This window comes from Protopterus annectens, chromosome 1.part1 (assembly GCF_019279795.1).
Source record: "Protopterus annectens isolate FY-2018-M chromosome 1.part1, PAN1.0, whole genome shotgun sequence".
NCBI classification, from domain to species: Eukaryota; Metazoa; Chordata; order Ceratodontiformes; family Protopteridae; genus Protopterus; species Protopterus annectens.
This window is the reverse complement of record NC_056726.1, coordinates 1,562,729,982-1,562,753,471: the sequence shown is the minus strand read 5'-3', so window position 1 is coordinate 1,562,753,471 and position 23,490 is coordinate 1,562,729,982. Positions and strand designations below refer to the sequence as shown.

General features: G+C 42.2%; 1 protein-coding gene across 1 annotated transcript in view; it reads left to right on the top strand.

Moving 5' to 3' along the window:
* The window catches only part of STPG1 (sperm tail PG-rich repeat containing 1), a 651,489-nt gene that overhangs the window by 438,846 nt on the left and 189,153 nt on the right, over positions 1-23,490 (top strand). Inside the window, exon 6 of the mRNA XM_044083179.1 lies at positions 115-226. Coding sequence (XP_043939114.1) covers positions 115-226 — 112 coding nt within the window. The remainder of the gene's footprint in view (positions 1-114; positions 227-23,490) is intronic.

Here is a 23,490-nt window from a genome sequence, read left to right as displayed (position 1 = left end):
ATGACGTATCGGTATAACTCATTGTTTCATTTAGAAGTTCATGTCGTTGCCAACAAAATCAAACGAAATTTATATTGTGTGCAAAAGCAAACAGAAATCTTTTGTTTTCATTAGGTGTCTGATGAATATTGTCGAAGGACCAACAATGCATCAGCTCAGTCGTCATTTCTGTCAAAAAGCAGGCGAGAAGTGTTACCTCCTGCAGCCCTGAAGGGACCTTCCCCTTGTAAGTATTTAATGAAATTAAAGTAACAATCAAGATTAACACAAAGAATAAACTTACAAAGTTGTGTTTTTGAAGAGCATTTATAGAGGGTTTAACAAGCATCACTCTTTATTAGCCCAGCAGATGGCACCAAAATCTAAATATGTTTCGTGACCTCTCAGACAAGCAGTATTTTTTTTTAAATTTGAAGTGCACATTGCTTTTTTTCAGCTGTGACAATGTAGTAGTTGTATAGAAAGAACGTACCCATATGTGATGCTGCACAAAATACAGCTTAAATAAGGCAGCAATTTACCACAGGACAGCAGTGGCTACTTATGTTAACGTAGGAAGCAAACAAAAAAAGTGGGCACAACAAGAATTTGACAGAGCATGACACAGTCAGTGTCCAAAAGGTCTGCGAAGCGCTGAGGGAAACCTCCACCTTGGAAGCAACACAACTGACAGTAAACAAGTACAAATTCATAAAAAGACCAGTAGAATGTAAAGACAGAATTTGCTCAGACAGGGCAGCCTGAGTAATTGTAGTGAAAGCTGCAATACCCCAAAAAGGTTATTGTCTCAGAATAAACATAGTACTAACAGCATGCTCCTTATGTAGGCAAGGTATCAAACATGTTTCTTTGTAGGAGGACATCTGTCATACACCAACAAAGTTTGCAGAGGCACACACCTTTGCTGCAGAGTCAGATGACCAAAAAACCAAATATAGTGCATAGCAAACAGATGGCCAAGTACTTATACAGAAATACCCACTGAATGAAAAAAAAAAAACTGGTGTCACTGATCATGGAGCAGATATTGCAACACACACAGCCAACATCAAAAGTAGGGTGACCTGAGAAAGGAGAGGTGGTGACTGAGCAAGCAAAAGTAGTGGTCTGGCAGTTAGGGAAGAGGCTTAAAGCTCTGAACTGGTAGAATGTGGCTTTCTGTAGTCAAGGGTTTAAGATTTGTTTCCTTCCACCTCCATCTGGCTGCTGTGTGATTCTGAACAAATACTTAAATAGCCAGTGCTTCTCTGTTACCCCTCAAAAGGGACACTAATGCTCAGTGGTCTTACCTGGTTAACAAATGAATAAAAAGAAATAACAAATGATGTCTGAGGGCAGCTACCAGGATAGGAAAGGGGATTGTATTTTTGGTGACGCAAGGTCCCGTTATTTTGTGCGATGATAAGGAAGGAAAGCAAAGAAAACATTAGGAACGACACTTTGAACAGGGAAAGAAACACAAGCAGGTATACTGAACAAATGCAACAAACAAGGGTACATAAAGCCATAAAGGAAGGAACGTGAATGTGCAGACTTGGATGGAGGAGAAGGCTAGGGTAAGAAATTAGGATGGAATGCAGCATAAAGGGACAGAAAATATATGTACTGACCATGAATGTGATCACAACTCAAGCATGCATACACAGTCTGTGTTATGTACTGCTACTGTACAACTGACGTGTATAACAGGGCAACAACAGCCAAAGTTCAAATACTAGAAGGACGGGTCACTCAGCCCAGAAGACACTCATATGTTTCATCAACATTCAAGAGATGCAGACTGTATACAGCAGTGGAATGGTACAGGGGAAAGCAGGCTGCAGAGGAGGATGTGTAAACAACACCAAGGAATGGAATGCAGTCATGCTGAAAAAATTAACACAGACATATATAGGATGCATATTGCAGAAAATTAGTAGGCAAATTAACCAGCACTAACTATGTGCAGCTCTTTAATTGTCCATGCATGCACTTCATGACATGGAAGACCATCATGTTCTGACACTTTTCAAATGCATTGCACATCTCCAAGTTAACAGATGCTAAAATGTAGTCTTGGTCCCACAACCATATAGAGGCAGATATCGCAGGTAAATGTGTAATTATATATACTTGGCCTATAGTAGATATCTCTCCTTAGACAGAGCAGTCAACAGAACCAATAAGTATTGCTCCCTCCCATCAAAAACACTCCACAGCATGGATAGCCTGCTGAAAGTGATATGGAAAAGAATGGACAGCCAGCTTGTGGTGCAACATAAGCATCAGTGTACTACAGTGAGGTCTACACAGGTAGAAGCTGGTGTGTTGTCCTAGGATAGGTGTTTAACTGGAGAACACATTACATTGTGTGGGGAGGTCACAGGGGTACCTGTCTTTAACATTTGTAGGATATCCAACAGTGTGGTGGCCATGTCCCTCAGACGAGAGGCCATCAACCCTGTGAAGACCTCCTCTACTTCACCACACAGCTTATACCACAGATTAGCTATATTGAGTATCGGATCCGCAGGTTCCCTCACAGAAACGACTCCCTGTAGACTCGTTCCATGCTGTTGCTATTTCCTTGTTTATAGTTCTGTAATAAATGGCATGCATACAGCATGGTCAAATCACATCACATGCCGCTACATGAATAAAAAACTTTGGGGAAACTAACATGCAACATTCCTCTCTGGGATGAAAAGTGATAAAAAAAACCCTGGTAATTTTTCAGCACATCATTCTGCCTTCACTGTCTGAAACAAAGAGTTGTAGATAACAATGAATGACCACAGCTAGATGATACTGTAAAATGACAGATGTCACCTATCAAAAGGAAACCATCAAAAACCAGTACACATCTTATTACATCCATAAGTCTTTTTATGTGATGTAAGGCATGTGTCAAGCAATATCTTTTGCATTATCACAGCTAGCATGTTCACAAAGCAACAAAGAAGGACCACTGAAGCAGTAAATCGGCAGCATCCAGTCTAGTTCTCTCTACAGGCCTCAAACAAGACTCCACAGTGACCTCTTTGGAGTTCTGTGTCCCTATTCCCAATAGCTGACACACACACACTTGGATATTTCGTTTTCACACACACACACACACACACACACACACACACACACACACACACACACACACACACACACACACACACACACACACACAAAAAGTTGGCACAGATTTACCTGCTTAGCCCCCTCTACCCAGACAATGAAGTACTTGTGTTGCCACCAGTTAGCTCCTCTAAGGCTCTTACAAGAGTACTTAATTAAACTGAGTGAAATTAATAGTAATCCAAATGGTAGGGTTTGGCCAATGCAACAAGGCTTTCAGGATTGGCTACAATGTTACTAAAATAAGCACAAGTGCTCTCAAGATGTTAAACATATTCTCTAAAGGACCAGCCACAATGAAAGGTATAGAAATATTTAATAATAAATAAAATAGAAAATATGAAAATTCTGAATATCTAGTTACAATAAACACCAGAGTTTCAATCACAGGAGATATAAAAAATAATACAGATGCAGGAAAACAATACTTAACTAATCTCACTATATTTTCCAGACTGACTAAAGTATTATTGTTCCTGATTACTTACTAAAGCACGGCAAGATGATGAGTGCTGAGCTGCTTACTACAGCAAGGCAAGATGAGGTGTGTGGATGTGTGAGATATCTGTGAGAGATCTTTCCTGTCAGCTTCCAAAGTTCTGCTGCCAGAGTTCTGAGATATCTCTCACTAATATCTAAAGAATCATTTCAGTGCTGGTTATAGGATGACATAACATCTGGTCACCCGACTCTGTTACAATACACACTCAGAGCTTTGCTAAGATCTGTTGCAGCATCTGAAAGCTTTAAAATAATTTCAAAAACTTCCACCCTTCCAGGGTAGAAAATAGTTCACCCTTAAGCTAAGGACAACACACTAAGATTCCTAGTCCTGTTTTTTTTAGACATTTTTTCCTCTGGCTGCAACCACACCTGAAAGATAAAGACTTTATAGCCTAAACCAACCCATTTAATTTTCAACCTATTCTTCAAAATTATCTGGATTTACCTCTTCCCTTCCAGAATCTCTGTGAAAACATATATGTTTAATCAGTTATGATAATATTGTCTGACATACATGTGTATCCCTTTTCTGTCCAGCAGGATGCACTGTTGATGCATTTTAAATACAAGCAACTTTACAAGTACATTTTAACACAAGCATCTGTAGAAATCAGTGTGATAGTCAAATGCCATAAAATTCTTTACAAAACTCCAGCTAGCTATGCTAACATATGTTACACATGCACTGCCCTACTCTCCCTGGCACAGATGGCACTACCTCATATCATCACATTTCTCCCCACCTTTGAAGACTCAAGCTAGTTTTTCAAGTGACCCTGGAAAAATGTTGCTTGAGAGAAATGGGCCTGTGTGGGAACACATTAACCTATACCCTGTCTTGACAGACCATCTCCATTGGCATTGTTGATCCCACTAAAGTCTTGCACTGACTTTTCATATGCCTGCAACGTTAGGCTCCACCTTAATAATTTGGCATTTTGCTGGCTGGCTGGCATGATGTAGCCATGTTAAGGTATTGTGGTCTGTAACCACAGTGAATTTCCTTCCATACAGATAGGGTTGAAGTTTCACAGTGCCCATACTATGGCTAGACATTTTTTTTTTTAAGGTACATAACATTCCTCCCTGGATTGGAGTCTGCAGCTGAGATATACAACTAGGTGTTCTTCCCCTCGGAGGAAACCTGACTGAGTAAAGCCCCCACACCATGGTATAAAACATCCACCTGCACAACTAATATTTTGCTGTAATCTGAACTGGGTAAAACAGGGGGTCCTCCCAAAGCCCTTTAAGCTTTTGGAATGCCTGCCATCTACTGCAAATACTCAGCACCAGGGACTCCCTATCATGGTAAGGCTTCATCATGTTAACATGGTACAGTTTGTGCCCCTACCTCCTGCCTAGCAGGTTTACCATGTAATTAACATCACTGACCTTCCCTACCACTTTGAAGGGTCCCTCCCAAGCTGCCTGCAGCTTATTGTGTCTGACAGGAATGAGCACCATAACCTGCTTTCCCAAAGCATACTCTTGGGTTCAAGCATTCCTACCATACTAAACCTTTTTCTGCTGCTGGATTCTTGACAGATTTTCTTAGGGCAAGCCCATGAGCTCCCTAAGCCTTGCCCTGAGGTTTAGGACATATGCCACAACAGACTCCTTGTGGGATTCACCCTCACCCTCATCAAGAATCATATCTAAAGGTCCCCTTACCTTGTACCCATACAGCAACTCGAAGGGGTAAAATAAACCTGTGGATTCCTGGGGTACCTTTCTGTATGAAAACAGCAGATGGGGCAAATATTTGTCCCTCTCTCTCTTAAACTGGTCTGCAAATGCCCATAGCATGGCCTTTAATGTAGAGTTTAAACTCTTCACAAGACCATTAGTCTGGGGATGGTAGGGGGTGCTGTTTAGGTTCTTTACCCCACAGCGCTTCCATAAAAAATCCAGCAGGTCTGACATGAAACTGGCACCTCTGTCAGTCAGTATTTCTCTTGGGAAACCTACCCTGCTGAAAATTTCTAGCAAAGCATTTGCCACCTTCTCTGCCTCGATGGAGGACAGAGCTGCTGCCTCAGGGTATCTAGTAGTATAATCTACTACCTCCAGCATATATGTCTTCCCTGTGGAAGTTGGGGTACTCAGAGACCAAAAATATCCATAGCTACCCTTTTAAATGGCTCTTCAATCACAGGCAAAAGCATCAAAGGAACTTTGAGCTTGTCTTCTGCCTTGCCTACATTTTGGCACTGCTCACAGGTCTTGCAGTACCCTGTTACATCCCTTGCAATCCCAGGACAATTAAAGTTCTGCATAATATATCTCTTGGTATGCTTTATGCCCAAATGACCTGCAAAAGGAATGTCATGGGCTATGCCTAGAAGTGCCAGATAGTAGGCTCTGGTCACTGCCAACTGAAGTATTACCTCACCCTGTAGCACTCCCTCAGGGGTCCACTCACTATAAAGTAATTCTTTGATGTTAAGTTGTCTATCTCACCTTCATTCTTGCTGTTTGGGATCAGAGCCAATCCTCGGCTCCAACTCGGCCATCTTCAATAGCTTGAGAGCTGTTTACTGGCTTGAGGCTACCCCTTATCCCATGATGCCTAGCGGCAGCTACCCAGATCTCGTTTGCCGCTTCAGCTGCGAGGTGTGTTGTTTTCTGGCTCAGGCTTGTATTTTTCAATTTTTTGTGTAAAAATATTATTTTAGACCCTTTCAAACTAATAGATATTTTACTGTTCTTAGTTTTATTCTGTATGTGTTATTGAAATACTTCGTTCCTCTTAGTTTCCCTTTTATTTCAAACTCGTTTAAGTTAGAGAGTTCTCCCCCCTCCCCCTCTCCCTAGGATAGCCATTTAACTTAGAGGCTTTTGTTTCCTGTTTTGCTATCTTTAAAAAAAAAAAAAAAAAAAAAAAAAAACAAACAAAAAAAAAGACATTGTATTTTTATAGGTGTATCTTGTTTAGAATAGTACTTATTTGTCTGTCTGTGTTTACCTTGTGGTACTTAGTTTTTTTGTAGTTGGGTCATGTCTAAGGAAGCTAAAGTATCTGGTTTTAAAAAGTGTGACTCATGCTGTCAGAAAATGTCTCTGACAGATGGGCACACTAGCTGCGTTTATTGTTTGGGCGTTGTTCACCTGCAGGACTCTTGCTCTACTTGCCATGCCTTTAGTCCAAGGGTCCTGCAGGAGCGTAAGAACAAATTGATCCTTAGGGGTCTGTTAAAGCCTCAGGATTCACCGGCAAAGAGTTCCCAGTCACTGAAATCCCCAAAATCCACTAAACCGTCGGCTCCATCTTCGGAGCCAACTCCTGTACAGGATTTGCCGAGTATGTCGGTTCCAGCTGGCACTGACAAGACAACCCCTCCGTCGGCACCATTGGATGTTTCAGAGCCATCTCAGAGCCATAAAAGGCTGAGGTCCCCTTCATTAGAGTCAGTTCATTCGGCTCCTCGGTCTCCATTATTGCAAAGCGAACGTAACCACCATTCATCACACTCCTCTCGATCCTCTAGGTTGTCGGATCATGATGTGGAGAGAGTAGTAAGTAGATTGCTTAAATCACAGGCACTAGCAAAATTATTGTCTAGCCCTCCTCAACAGGTATCGGCTCCATTCACCTCCTCTTCTGTTCCTCCTCCGACTCCATTGAGTTCGGAGCCGGAGTTCGTTGGGGTTCGAGTAGTGGAACCGTCGGCTCGGATCACCATCTCTCCTTCGGTTCCGACTTCGGCTCCGATTACCTCAATAGTCCCTTTGATCGAGGAATCTGGACACCAGGGCTCCCTTGTCAGCTCCGAGGGGGTGAGTGGCATCAGACCTTTGTCCGACCCCATTCTCCCTCTCGGAGCATCGGCACAGGTGAGCTCGGCTCCAACATCAGCCTCGGAGCCGTCCCCCTCGGTGCGGAGAAAGATTCCTATTTCTTCAGAACTGGAGCTTTCTCTGCCTCATGGCAGTGATGCCTTTGAGGTCATGCGGAGTGTGCTGTCCCCCGAGACAGCTCCACTACCAGCCCCACCGGCTCCGTCCCCCGAAGTGTCTGTGCCAACCTCTGCTCCTCCTCCAGACCCCAAGTGTAGGGAACTGATGCCCCAGGACACCCCATTGGGTGTTTCCTCTTCTTCTGAGGCCTCCTCTGATCACTCAGAGGAGCCCCCTCGGAAGAAGAAGAAGAAGTGCAAGAGGAAGCACATTGACTCCCCTGAGTCTGTCATTTCTGATACAGACTTAGATGAATCGGAAGGGTTCCCGAGATCCCCCCTCTGAAAATGTTTCCTTTTCGGACATCCTGGAAATGCTTAGGCAGAGGGGGAACTGAAATACTCTAGCCCCTACTGAGGATTATTCTGTATTCCTGGACGCTTTTGGTTCCCGACCTTCCACCTCCTGGGTTTCTCCTCCTTTCGACCCACTTATGTCTGTAGTGGCTGGAAAGGTTTGGTCAGCTCCGGACACAGTGGAACCAACTCCGAGGAGACCTGATAAATTTTTTACAGCCCCCCAGGATAAGCAATTCCTTTCTAAAGGTGTGCCTGTTGATGCCATGGTGGTAGCAGCAGCCACCAAAAAAGAGTTAGCAGAGACCTCTTCATCTGTTCATCCCCCTAACAAGGAGTCTAGGATGATGGACAGGTACGGAAAGTGAATGTTTGCTTCAGCAACCTTCTCCATGAGGTCCCTGAACTATCTGTGTCATTTTACTCACCTTCAAAGGGATCTCCTTAAAGAGCTTGGAGATACCCTTCAAGATCCTACAGCTGAGGGAGTACAAGCCAAAGTAGCTTCCCAGCTAGCGACTCTTAATTCTGTAGTTAACTCCTCCATGAGGCATATTTCCTATGCAGCCGATGGAGCGAGTAGAGCCACGGGCACAAGTGTGGCCCTCAGGAGGCATACTTGGGTGCGGCTGTGTCACTTTGCGGAACCCTTTTGAGCATCCTTCACCAATACCCCTTTGATGGCTCCTTTCTCTTTGGGCCACAGGTGAAAGACACGTTGACTGGGTGTGAGCAAGAAAGCAAGACTCTCTCTGCTATGGGAGTCCATTTTTCCACTCCCTCTAGACCTTACCCCAAGGGTAAGAAGAGTGGGAAGATGTGGTTCTGCAAATCTCAGGGAGACTTGCCTGACACACGTAGTGATTTTTCCTCCAGAGGCAGAGGGGGCAAACAACAATAATAGATGCCGCCCTTGTGGCAGAGGGGGTCCGCAGAACCAGGGCAACAGAGAATCCTTCTCTGACAAGCCCTTCCAGCATCCCTGAAGGGTTGCCTGGCTGTCCACCTCTGGAGGCAGTCGGGGAAGACTTTCGCTGTACCCAAAAGCCTGGCATAATTTAACAAGAGACAGATGGGTACTGTCCATTATATCCAGAGGTTACAAAATTCCCTTCTATCAATCCCCCTTACAGTCAAAGAAGGCCCTTCCAGATGTTCCACCCAATCTGAAGGAGCAAGCAGTAATAGAAGTTTCAAAACTGCTAGAAAAAAGAGCCATTCAGGAAGTCCCTGCAGACCAGCACGGATCTGGAACTTATTCAAGGTTCTTCTTGGTACCAGAAAAGACAGGGGACTGGAGACCGATTCTGGATCTCAGCAGACTAAACAAATCTGGACAAAGAACAAAGTTTTGGATGGTCATGCTACAGTCCATTCTACCCTTCTTGGATCAGGACAATTGGATGTGCTCGATAGATCTTCAGTATGCGTACTACCATATCAAGATGGACAGATGCTCCAGGAGATTTCTTTGCTTTTGGGTGGGGGCCAGTCATTACCAGTTCAGAGCTCTGCCCTTTGGTCTCACCACAGCCCCCAGGGTGTTCACCAAATGTATGGCAGTGGTCATGGCTCACCTGAGATGTCAAGGATTCCAGGTGTTTCCATATCTAGATGACTGGCTCCTCACTGCTACCACCAGGCATCAACTCTTACAAGCACGGGATTATAAAATCACATCTTGCACCCAGCTAGGTATTACAATAAATTTCAAAAAATCTGCCTTGTTGCCTGTCAATCTATCACTTACATAGGAGCAGAATTAAACACAAGGGAAATGTTCGCAAGGTTACCAATGGAAAGAGTGTCCACAATTTGTCAACAAGTGCAAATCCTAATGCAGAGAAAAAGGATCCAAGTCAGGTATGTCCTTCAAACTCTGGGCTGCATGGCAGCTGCCATTCTTCTACTTCCATTAGTGCATTTCCACATGAGAATTCTTCAGTGGCTTCTTTTCACGCAGTGGTCTTTCAGGAGCTACCCATGACTCACATGATCCTGATCACGGAGGCATGCAAGTGCACCTTTCTTGGTGGATGGTCTCCCCACTAGTGACTCAGGGCAGACCTTTCATACAGCCCCCTCTGGTAGCCACAGTGACTACAGACACCTCCCTGATAGGGTGGGGGGGGGGATTATCTGGGCAGGACAGTCCAAGGCACTTGGCAACCTCATGAGTACCATCTGCACATAAATGTCCTAGAAATGAGAGACGTGCTCCTAGCATTGCAAGCCCTTCAAGACTGTCCTCCTTCCAGGACCATGGCAATTCAAACAGACAACATGTCAGTGGTGTGGTACATCAACAAGCAGGGTGGAACCAGATCCTACCCCCTGTGTCGAGAAGCACTCAGACTTTGGCAGTGGGCGATTTCCTCCCAGCATTTTCTGATTGTGACGCACATCCCTGGGAGATCCAGCGTCATAGCGACAGGCTCAGCAGAGCTATCCTCATGCCTCATGAGTGGCCTCTGAATCAGGAAGTTGCAGATCTTATCTTCCACAAATGGAGACAGCCTTGCTGTGATCTTTTTGCCACCTCTTTCAACAGCAAATACAGCAACTACTTCTCCCTTCTTCCGCTTCCAGGTCACATACTCAGAGATGCTTTAGTCCACGATTGGCCTTAAGGACTTCTTTATGCCTTTCCTCCATTTCCCTTGATACCAAAACTCATACAGAAATCAAAATCATTGGGTTGCAAAATAATCCTCATTGCCCCCTACTGGCCATGACAGATATGGTTCCCGTTCCTGCACCATTACCTTCTCGATCAGCCCTGGACTCTGGACCCGATTCCAGATCTCCTGATTCATCAATCAAGCGGGTTGCATCAATCCCTCCAAACTCTCCAGCTCACAGCTTGGTTGCTCCACTTCCAACCTTAGCCAGGCTTCCCAGCATTTCCCCAGCAGTCCAGGAGATTATTGTTTCCTCTCATAAGTCCACAACGAGAAAAACTTATGCTAGCAAATGGAAACGTTTTTCTTGTTGGGCAGAGTCTAGGAATGTGGATCCCTTCTCAGCCGCAGTCCACAAAATTCTGGAATTCCTAGCACAATTTTTTCAGTCCGGGGCCGCTTCCCCTACGATTAGGGTACAATTAGTGGCCATTTCTAATTTTCATATCGGTTTGACAAATTCTAACATCATGTCTCATAAGCTCTGTAAAGCTTTTTTGAGAGGAACATCTTTTCTTAGACCTCCAGTGAGAGATCCCCCTCCTCCTTGGGACCTTAATTTAGTCCTAACTTCCTTAATTCTGCCTCCTTTTGAACAAGCAGCATCCTGCTCCATCAAGTTTCTGTCTTGGAAGACACTCTTTCTGGTTGCTATCACTTCAGTTAGGTGTGTCTCAGAACTTTAAGCACTATGTGTTCGTCCTCCCTACCTGGTGTTTCACAAGGGCAGAGTTGCTCTGAGGACTAAGCCTACATTTCTTCCAAAAGTGTGCTCAGAAAATAATTTAAATCAATGTATAGATCTCCCTGTGTTCTTCCCAAATCATAGCAACAAGGCAGAGTACAAGCTTCGCCAACTGGACGTTCATAGACAATTGCGTTTTTACCTACATAGAACTAAAGAAATAAGAAAGTCAGACCAATTATTCCTTTCTTATGCCTTAAACTAACAAGGTCTCCCAGTTTCCAAGGTGACCTTATCCAGATGGTTGTCCCACACTATTACTTTTATTTACCAGTTAAGGAATAAAGAGTTACCAACTAAACCGAAAGGTCATTCTACTAGGGCATTAGCCACCTCCATAGCTTTTCAGTCTAGGTTGCCCATGGATTCCATCTGTGCAGCTGCCACGTGGGCAAACCCTCATACCTTTATTTCTCATTACAGGGTGGATATGGTCTCCCGGAGCAGAGCTGACTTTGGTTCCACTGTTCTGAAGAGTCACCCAGGATGTTAGGTGCTAGGAACGCTGTCCCAAATAGCAAGAATGAAGGTGAGATAGACAACTTAACATTAAGAAGTTATGTACCTACCATAACGTTCCATGTTAATTGTCTTCATCTCTCCTTCTTTCTTGTGTCCCTCCCTCCGTCCCCCCATCCTAGTGGATCGAGAGGAGTCCTTCTTCACTGGCTGAGTATTCTTTATTGTTACTCTTCTGCCTAGGTCTTCCTAACCTATTCTAGTTTTTAGGACGTATAGAACAACCTGTTTTTTGTTAACTGGTTTCTCTCATATTATGTCTGGGATTAGCTATTTCAAATGAGATCTGGGTAGTTGTCGCTAGGCATCATGGGATAAGGGGTAGCCTTGAGCCAGTAAACAGCTCTCGAGCTATTGAAGATGGCCGAGTCCCAAACAGCAAGAAAGAAGGCGAGATGAAGACAACTAACATGGAACATTATGGTAGGTACATAACTTCTTATTCCAGTATATAGACTCCCCTTTTCTTTGAGAATCAGGTGCCTCCTTAGCTGCCTTCCACAAGCCTCGTAAGGTAGGGTCCGAAATCTGAGCTTGTCTCAACTCTACCTTTGTGATCCTTCCCAGCTCCCTTTCCTCAGGAAACCTGGTATCTTCTGACAGCAGTGCCTCACTGTCAGCCTGGGTACTACCACTCACCTTTGCCCTTGCAGTCGCCCTGTCCATGGGAACATCAATAACTACCAGCAACTGTGGCTTACTTTCAGGCTCACTGTTATACAGTAGCTCCCTCTCTGACATAGCCAATCACCAGCCCCAGCTTCAGGTATGGGGTCTGTCTGGGTCTCCTCCAGGCTACCAGACTCACATGCCTATCTCCAAGCCTGACTTCATGTAACTGCATGCACACAAGGTACTGCATTATCAAAATCATTACCTATTAAGACATCTGCAGGGATATCCTCAAACACACTTACCTACTTCCTTTTCCACCCTCCCAGTCAAGTTGAACCCTGGCCATAGGTATTTGGATTGGAGTCCCTCCTAAAGCTCTGACTGGAGTGGACTGCCCAAGCAAGTACTGCTCCTGTTTAACCACTTCAGGCTTCACAATGGTTATATCAGATGCTGTGTCTGTCTTAGCAGTGGCCTGTCTTCCATCCACTAAGATAGGATGCAAACTCTGGTGATAGTTTGGTAGCACTGTTTTCTCCAAACAAATTATCACTAGCATGCTGTTTTTCCCACTTGCTGGCTCCCTCACCTTCTGTTCTCCACCTTGCTTCAGTGGATGTTTGTATGCTACATGGCCCATCTGGTTACATTTAAAACATTTAACCCTTGGCCCTGGCCATGAACCTAAACTAGTGGTTTCCCCTGTTACTGGTAAACTCTGTTGGTGTGGTTTAGGCTGCCCACCGTGGCTTCCCTTATATCCATGTGCAGCACTGGGTATCCCCTTCTTGTGCAAGTGGTGCCTTGTTTGCTAAGAAGGGATCCCCTTTTCTCTCCAGCTCAACTGCAGAGTTACACTCCCAGTCTGCCAAACAGATTCTCATGTCCTCAGACGAAGTGCTAAGGGCTTGTTTCTTGACCAAAAGGTCTTCTAGCCTTTCAAAAGTGGTGACCTGACACCTTTTTACCCACCTATGAATATAAGTGCTGTTAAAGTGCAACAAATGAATAACAAAGAGTTTTTCCCTTTTAGTCTTGAGTCAAGAATAACACTTCAGAATGTGCAAAATACTGGTTTAATCCATAAACAGCACTGGGAGACTGCCTTCACAAAATGTCAGATCAGTCTCAAAAGAAAGAATAATAATACAGAAATATGTTTTCTTATCAATTTCATGCATGCAGAACTTTGTTGTAACATAGCTTTTAACAAATCATACAAATTTAAAATACTTTGTGCCCTTGTACTTCTCTCTTACAGCTTCATGTGAACACTTAAATATGTCTTTTTAAAACACAGACCACCTGGCCTAACGAGCTGTCTTTTGGCCTTGTATCATTCAGTACTACTATCTTACAAACATTCTTGCTACTAAGGAGGCATCGTGGGATATTATTTAATGCAGTCCATCAATGCAGTGTTCTTCGCTTTGGAGAATGCATTGAGGACCTGTCATATAATGATAGTTGGGGGGAGTTGTGGTTGAGGGTATTTCATGAGGGGTGTTGGGAGAGGGGATTGGAGCTAATTTTGTCAGCCGGTAAATTTGTTATATCTTCTGGCTCAGAATAGGTGACTCAATTTACAATTAGTTTAGCACATTGTTATGCATTGCCTTTGTGGTTGTGGACATAACTGAAGAATAACCTGTGATTGTCCTTGGCCTGAGAGGCTATTTTTACATCAGATATGGCTTTGGTCAACTTTAATAGCCCCCTGAGTTTCTTGTTTAGATTGATGAGAGAGTTTTTACCTTGCTGGACATTACGCTTCCTAATTTTTACTGTGATTTTCTTACTTTTTGTTATATAATCTATTGATGTTGGGATTCTACTAGGGTGGTCTGCTTTCTGAGTTTGTCCTGTGCTTATTCTGGGTAGGTACAGCTGCCCCTCTGCAGGCATTAACATGATTGTACGGGTCTATATCATTTAGTCAAATTACCTATTCAGTGAATGCCTCTTCATTGAACTTTATTTGTTGAAAGCTGTCTCCATCGAACTATGTTTTAACCAAAATTTTTTCCTGGGAAAATAGCCACTAGGCCAACTACCGATCATCACAGAAATCACAAAATTTAAAACCCACTGAGGTGGGCTGGTGTTCCCCACACCCCACCCCCCAACTACATATACCAACTCTGAGATCACACTACAGTGGGGAAAAGGGCAAATTCCCAATGACGGCCCACTGTTTTTTTTCCCTGGAAAAAAATTTGCTAAAATGATTGTTCAACGGACAGAGCTTTCGACAAATAAAGTTTGATGAAGAGGCATTCGCTGAATAGGTTGTTCAACGATGTGATATGGACCTGATTGTGCAGGGTTTTCATGAACAATTCTGCATAGGCAGCACTGTTCTCAGGGTTTGGCAGGCCTTGAAATGTTCTTATGGTGTCATGTAATAGTACAATGTTTGCCGTAAAATAAATCCTAAAAGTTTCATGGTTATCTGGGGTACAGGGTTTTATTTTTATTTCAAAGGAGACAGCTTTATGGTTTAATCTACCCAGTCAGGACATTACACTCACCAATGGGGGTTAAATGTTCTCCCATGTTTGTGAGGACCAGTTCTAGAAGTTAGTGCCTCTAGTGGGTGCATGGACAAGCTGGTCCAGGGTGTTTGTGTTTACAAAGACCTGGAAACTCTAAGTCTGCATGTTTGGAGTCATATATGATTTCCAGTCTATTGCAGTGTAGTTGAAGTCACCCATGAATATGGTGTTGGGTTAAATTGAGACTGTCTCTACTATGTTTAAGTATGTGTCATGGCATGGCACACACAATCAAAGAACTCCAGCATGCCTCTCTTCATATATTTCAGGGAGGTACGTCTCAGGTTGTTTACACCCACAAGGACTGTGACTGAGTCATACTGGTACTTGTTGTTCAGTGAATTGAGTCTGTGTACAACCTGCTGGATACTCTTCCCTGCCAGACGTTTAACTGTGAGTCTCACATTACTCATCTTGGTGAGTGGAACATCTATGTGTCTCACAATGGAGTCTTCTAAGACCGTTCCTCCCACTTTTTTCAACAGATGTAAACCGATGTACACATAGCCTTTGATCTTCTGGTTTAAATTCATGTCTCCTTAACTATTCCTGTAAATCTTGGTCAAAATGTTTTATTTTTCATAATTGCTACTATATTTTTGAACTTTCCAATTTCCTTTCCCCTTTTTCTGTTCCTTTTCTTTATATATATTTTTTTTGTTTTGCTTATTTTTTTTGGCACTTTCAGTTGTTATCTGATTCATGTTTACTTCTTTGAGTTCTGTTCCCACTCTGTTCTGAAATGCTTCTGCTAAATGAAGCAAAAATGTCATCTTAGACTTCTCTTCATACTTTCAAACTTTCACTATGTTGGGATCTGATGAGGTTAGCAAATATGTATGCATTCCCTGGACTGTAGTCAATTTTGAGGAGGCCCATACCTTCTTCAGAATGATGGATTTATAATATTGGCATGCACTGTTTTTTATGTAAAATTTCATAAGCATAAAACATTTTCTCTTGTTTACTTATCTAATTGATTCAATGCTGTTTGAGGCCAGTCAATTGCACCAGAGCTGTAAGTTAGAAGAGCAAGAACAAATTGGTTTATAGCTTGGAGTTTATTCCTAGATGTCATGGCAGTTTCAGTATTAGAGTTACTATTCTGACATATTCCATATTCATCTTTGCTCTTATTTGCTCATATTTTATTGCTGACCCTTCATCTTTTCCCAAGTATTTATATACTACCCCCTGCTCAAGTACCTTTATATTGCATTCCTATCCCAAATTGATATTTACTTGGTGCTGCAACTTTTCTTTTATAAATGTTGTTTTTGTGTATTTCTCAAGACCAACTATCATTTTTATATCATCTAAAAAATTTTAAACTGTAGTTAAACTTTCAGATCCTCATCTGATGAACCATACTGCTTTAAATCATCCTTAAAAAAGCAGATGATATGTTTTTGAACAAGGCTGGCTTCTGGAAGTTAAGTTGTAAATGTAACATAGTCTATTAAGTAAACAGCTTGATCATAGGAGGTTGCTAGGCAATGCCCTGGGGCCCTTACAAGCCTAGCCAAGAGTTTATCCCCAAAATAGAAACCTCAGTCAGCACCTGTCACCCCTGTCAATTAGGGACACAGGTAGAACCCCTGGGACAAATTTGTGGTTTCCCATCCACTCATCAAGGTTGCACTTTAAGAGGGTCAGCGAGGTACTCTGTTTGACACGTATCAGAAGTCTATTCAGAGACGGAGAAGCCTTTGGGAGATTAACCCGATTTAGGCCTATTGAGCAGCTAATGGGCGAGGAGTTAGACTTATGGATGTGGAGCATATGGAGTGGATATGGAGATAGATTAAAGACAAGGCAACACCACAGAGATGATAAAGAATCACCCTGCAAATATCCCCATTTTAATTATTATCTCTAGAAAAATAATTTGCCCGTTATTATGGCTCCGTTTCAAAGTGGTTTTCCACTGTTTAATATTCACTGCAATGTAATTATTAATGTAGGGCATACATTATACATTTGACAGAATTCCATTACACATGAATGAAGGAACATTATACATTTGAAAGCATTCCATTACTTATGAATGAGGGATGCTGTTGAATCCTTTTCAGTAATAATTACTTATGAGTGAGGGATGCTGTTGAATCCTTTTCAGTAATATGTCCATGGGATACTTAGATTCCACCCCTTTTTGCAGTTCCCTGTTATGATTTGTTTAACAACAGAGCCTTTGCTCCATGTGACTGTCTTTTATTGTCTTTTTGTTTTATTGCTGTGATTGATTTTCTTTAAAGATGGCTACAAACTGTGTCTGCATCAATTTTAATACATAGTTTATATATTTTGGAAGGTAAATTATTGGTCTAGGGTTCTTAGGGTAGCTTGTAGGTTAACTCTAAGCAGAATTATTTATGTCCTTTGTATTTATCTGTCTTCTAGGTTTTTCTGTTTTGGTTATTTTAGTTTATTACTTGGAAATAGTGCATGGCCAATCCTGGTCTGTTTCAGTACTGTGCATTGCTTTCACCATGTCTATCTTTCTATGAATTTTTGATAATCTGTTCCTTTTTCAGTATTTTTCTAACAGTGATACTTCTTGTCTTAGTTGTTTCACAGTTTTTCCATACTTTTTTTCAATACTTCCACGGTGGCATTCTACATATTTCCTTTGTTGTTCTATGTTTTTGCAGATGGTTTATCTGTTTAATTTCTACTGTTCTTCTTTTTTACATCCCACCTTTGGGATCTTATTTTTATATTGTGAAATTTATCATATCCAGGTGTCTTTGCCTGTATTCTCTTCAAGTATCTTTAGAGCTGCATTTTTGAGTTGATTGTGTTGTCTTTCTACTTGTCAAATCACGTTTTCTTTCCTCTATCAACGCTTTTTTTTTCTTATACCTTTCCAAAACCTGTTTTTTATTCTTTATCTTTTCTCTCTCTCTTCCTCCATCACTTCCTTTTCCAGGAGAATTTTTATTCATTCATTTATTTATTGCATTTGATTACTGGGAAGCTTCCGACTGGGCCAAATGACCCATTTTCAGTGGAGACCTGGGGAGAAAAGCTCCAACAAATTACAAATAGTTGCAAAAATACTGAATATAGTACAAATAAGATAAAGCATCAGGGCAAGCAAGGCAAAACTGAAATTTTAAAATGTCATACAACTAAACACAGATAGATATATATATGAATATGTATGTAAGGTACACAAAGTAACATTCTGCCTTGTGATCTTCTTTTAGTGACATTTCTGTGTTTGACGTTGTGAAGTTTGAAAATTCAATAGTAAACTGTAAGTCACACATTAGAAAAGTCTGTAAATGATATAAAAACTCATATCAAAGAAAGTAGCTCTCTTTATATTAATAATAATACCTGATATAGGATAAAGGATTTTACAATAATGAAGTACATGTGTTGACTTACTGAAGGCAGGCCATTGGTTTTCTACAGCCTGTTTCTTGCGGTGCTGCTGGTCATCTGCTCCTTTCCTGCTGACGTCGACATAATGGAGAAACACCTGCATCACAGAATGCTCAGTCCTTGTCGACTCTTGGCAGTCAGTGGGTAGAGATGTAAGATGTATGTAAGAATTTGTTAGTAGAACAGGGTTCCCTTGCTGAACAGTATCGTAGTAATACGTTTTGTAGTACATGGCATTTTTCTGGATGATGAATGAGTTTGTGTGCTGTAGTTCATTGTGAATAATGTTAGACAGTTGTGCAGTTCAAGCCAGTTTAATTGTTTTAACCTAAGACAATGGTGGGTCCTATGACAGAGACTGGTGGCAAGTTTAGCTATTATATTGTAGTAGGAGGCGAGTTTCTATTTCTGAGTACTGTTTAAGTTTGTTAGGATAGGAGTGACGTATCAGAGAGTCGTCACTAAGAAGGTGATGGCTAGAGTTTTTCTTGCACTATGTGTAAGGAATTCATTAATCCTATAAAAGGTAGCCTAGTTTTTGGAGTGTAGATTTAATGGTGTGCAGTATATGGTGGCCATGTTTAAGATTGTCATCTATTATAACGCCTAGAAGTTTATTGTGAGTTACAGTTTCAATTACAGTGTTATTTGCTGACTTTATGGTAAAGGATTGCTTTTGATTTTATAGGATCATAGGAGGTTACTAGGCTAATGGCCCTAGGGCCCTTACAAGCCTAGACAAATACAACCCCTGTTCCCAAAATATCACAGTATAAAGCAAAACTAAGTTAACAACTACTGCCCCTGTCCAAGAGAGACAAATGTGAAACTCTCAGAGTGAAATTACGGTTTCCCATTCAATCATCCATAGGGTCAGAGAGGAGTTCTGCTTCACCTGAATTGGAAGTTTGTTCCACATGACAAGTAACTTCTGTGAGGCATACCTGTCTCTCCAGCAAGTTCTTTTGATGTCACATACTAGGTTGAGTTCCCTAGAGCGAGTGCATCTTATACCATTCGATTTACAAATGTGCAGCACTTCCATTAGAGCAGGATCTGAGATTGCTTTATAAGCAAGGCAGAGGTTACCTGAGTAGAAGGGAATGCTTCTGAGTAGTCTGTAAGACACAGAGTATAGTGGCAGTCATTTCAGTCTGTCAACATATGACATATGCTGAAGGCCCTGAATTTTCTTTGCAAGAAACCTTTGCAGTCTTTTCCAGTTGCTGCAGGTGCCTGGTAAGGTACATACAGAAGGTAGCATTGTGCTGTATTATTGGCCTGATGAGTGAGGAGTACAGAGGGGATATAACCTCTTTTGTTGTGGATGAAATGCCCTTACTTATGAGATGGGCAATGTAGAAAACCTTTCTTGCCACTGTGGAGAAGTGGTGGTCAAAGGAAAGGTTGCTGTCAACCTGTGTGCCCAAATCTCTCACCACTGATTGCGTTCTTAGGGTCTTGTTATTAACGTGGTAATCTGCAGGGATGTTGCCCTTGCTGAAGGGTTGATAATTCATTTTTTGTATTGAGTTTTAGCCCATGACTTTGTCACCAGTCATTTTGTCTGTGTAAGCCCCCCTTGTAGGATGTTGGCATCATCTGGGGACTTGAGGACTACACCCAGTTTGCAGTCATCAGCAAAATTTGTCAGCCATAGGCCTTTTGTTTCAGTCCGTACATCTGAGAAGTAGATTCCAAACAACAGGGGCCTCAACACAGATCCCTGAGGAACACCTCTGGTTACGGGTCAGTTGTTGGAGGTAGAATCACCTACTTTGACTGTGCATTCTATCGGTGAGCCAGTTTAAAACTCACCTGAAAATATATGGCTTGATCTCCAGCTGGGTGAGTTTATCAGTGATGCCTGAGTGGGGAATAGTGTCAAAGACTTGTCAAGGTCCAGGTAGGCCATATGCATGGATTTGCCTTCATCCAGGGTTTTGGTGATGGTCTCAAAGAAGTCCATCAAGTTCAGGAGGCCAGATCTCCCTTTAACAAAGCCAAACTGGGTTGAGTCAAGCATTTGGAGGTTTCCTATATCTTTACTGATACGGTCCATGATTATTCTTTCCATAGCCTTGCAGAATAGGCTGGTCAGGCTTATAGGTCTATAGTTGCCAGAGTCTGTGGAGGTGCATCCTTTATGTAAAGGGTTGCCATTTTCCCTTCAGCAGGTACAAAACCAGTGCTTAGACTGTGGGTAAAAAGAGTACCCAGCGATGGAGCTAGTTCCTGTTTTAATCCATTTAGACCACATCCTGTGATATTATCAGGTCCCATAGAGGTTGTGTTTTTGGCTTTGAAGAGAATGTTTACGACCTGTTCCTTGGAGATTCTAGGTGCAGGGCAGGTGGTAAAGATGCTTTGAGGGGACATGTAGTGGGGGCAGGGGGGGGGGGTCACTGAACCTGGCAGTTAGCAGGTTGACTATTTCTGAGGGTTCAGTTTATGTGGTGCCATTAACAACCAGTTCTCTGCTAATCTGGGTTTTTCTTTTAAGGCTTCTGATGTAGCTATAGAAGGCCTTATGGTTATCCTCAGTGAAGGAGGCTAATTTGGATTCATAGTTTGCTTTAGAATGCCTTACAAGGTGTCTTATTTGCTTTTTTAAGTCAAGAAGGGAATGCTTCCAATTCAGAGGCCATTCCTTCTTCCTGCTGGACAGCAATTTCTTTCTCTTATTATATAACCTGTTAATGGTGAATGTCGACCAGGTAGGCATGTTCTTTCTTGAGAATCTTATTTTAATCCTATAAGGTATGGCTGTGTCAATACATTTGTATAGATGCTTTTACAAGCATTGGCATTAATCCCAGTATGTGTCCATGCCATCAGTGAGGGCAGGGGCTATGAAGCTATTAATGCCATCATATATTAGGTTGAAATTGGCTGTGGAGAAGTTTGTTAGTCTAGCTGTTACTAATGGGTGGTCAGATGTTATTGATACTTCTAATAAGACTGATTTAAGATCAGACCTCACTAAGGAGGGCCGTACACATGGGGTCGCCCAATGATCACCCATGTTAGTGAGTACAAGATCCAGAATGTTTGAGCCCCTTATGGGGTGTCAACCAACTGTTCCAGGGTATTGGAGCTGATGAAGTCCAAGAACCCTTGGGCAAGTGTGTTAGTACACATATAATTTACCCACACTATGGATGGGCAGTTAAAGTCACCTAAAACCAGGGTGTTTGGTTGTATCTTGAGTGATTCAAGTAGATCCAAGTATGCAGTATGGGTATCCTGGTTCATGGAGGGTGGTCCTATAACTGGCAATAACTTGGAGAAGGGGCATACCTACAGTCAATTGGACCTGGATTAGTTCAAGGGAATCATTTTTTAACCAATCAGGAGGTATATTTATCTTTGATAAATATTGATACTCCACCTCCTTTAGTTCTCTTGCTTTCAGTTTGTGGTCTGAATGTGTGAACGGAAGACATTATAACCCAGTATGGCCAGGATGCTTTCCACAGCCTTAATCCAAGTTTGTGTGACTGCACATATGTCATCATCTTCTAAGATGAGGGCTTCTTCCACTGAGTATTGTTTGAGGTCATTGGCTGACTGAGGTCACCTGGACTACAGCTTAGACTAAGCACCTCATTGGTTCTTTTGAGATTTCTTTCTTAAAAGCTGTCTCAGGTTTCAACTTTCTGTTACCTAAGAAGCTCAGTTGTGAGTGTTCTGCCATTTTACACTGAGCTAATCAAAGGAAGGACACTCAGCAAACTCGAAGCTATAATATATAACATTAAGTATCCTGTTTTTTGTTTATTTTATTCTTTATTTCTTTGTTATTTATAGCACTTTGTGTACTGTGCATTTTTCTAGCTAGTTTAACTGTGTGTGAGGTATTAACTGGAAATTGTCCACTTTTATTAAGCATCTGTTGGGTTGTTTGTTTCTGATAACTTGTTGCAGTTAAACTCTTTTTTCTAGAGGCTCCTTTAGCTGTTTAAAACTTTCATTTAAAGGCTCACTGCTGCTTTTCAGCTGTGAGAAACATTTCTGCAGTTTGTTTCCCACCCTCCCTCATTGTTGGTATAGTATTTTTATATTTGGTGGCTTTGCAGTTGCCGCCCCTTGTGTAAATTTGATCTGGGACCCTCCTCCCAGTCTAGTGTCATTACCTCATTCTACCCAGTACAGGGAGAACATTTGAGAAGGCCAATCAGCTTAGTTTCTGCTACTCCTTTCTCTCTTTCCACTAAAAAAAAAACAAAAAAACAAAAAAAAAAAAAAAAACTTTTTCTAACCTTGTTTCCTGCCTTTCCTGTGGGTAGTCTAGCCTGGATATAGATTTGCTGTGTCCAGGACTATTTGTAGGCTTCTAGGGCCCAAGCCTTTCTGTGTTGAAAGGAAGCCTTCTAGCTTAATTTTCTTTCTTAGAACTAGACAGTTTTTTGTTTCAACACTTGTTCAGTACTTATTGTAAGTACTAAATACGCTACAAATTACTACAGCACTCAACTTTCCTCACTGTCTAGAGGAAAACAGTTTCTAGTACTTAACAAATAAGCACCTATCCAGACATATCTAAGGGTCAGCCCCCGGTGTTTTTTCTTGTCTACCTGATAAATCTGGGCATCTTGGGGCAATGCAGTAATTGCCTCATGTACACAGACAACCCTCTCCTCCTACCACCCAACACTACAACATGTGAGAGATGTACTTATATAGCCAAACTGGAAGCAAAGCTCTCTTCACCCAAGACTGGACTAGGCAGTCAAGAGGAGAAGGTAAACACTTGCACCACACCACACTCAGCACATAGTCCCTCAAAACCTACACCACCAAAACACACACATAGAAACACAAAACACACACCTACATTCACGGAGGCTCTCAGTAAAAACCTGCCCAAGCAACAGGGACTTCCAAAGCAGAAACACAAGCAACCTCCACCCCCCAACACAACCCAAATGACACATAGCCCACAAACTCAGTGTGCCACTCAATCACAGCCCATAAGGCATAACAACGTACCCAAAATTCTAGTCATAGGTGACTCTATAGTCAGGCACACTGCTGTTCCACTCACCAGGCTAAACAAGGAGAAAGTTACTGTCAGCTGCCTGTTGGGTGCCAGGATCCGCCACATAACACAT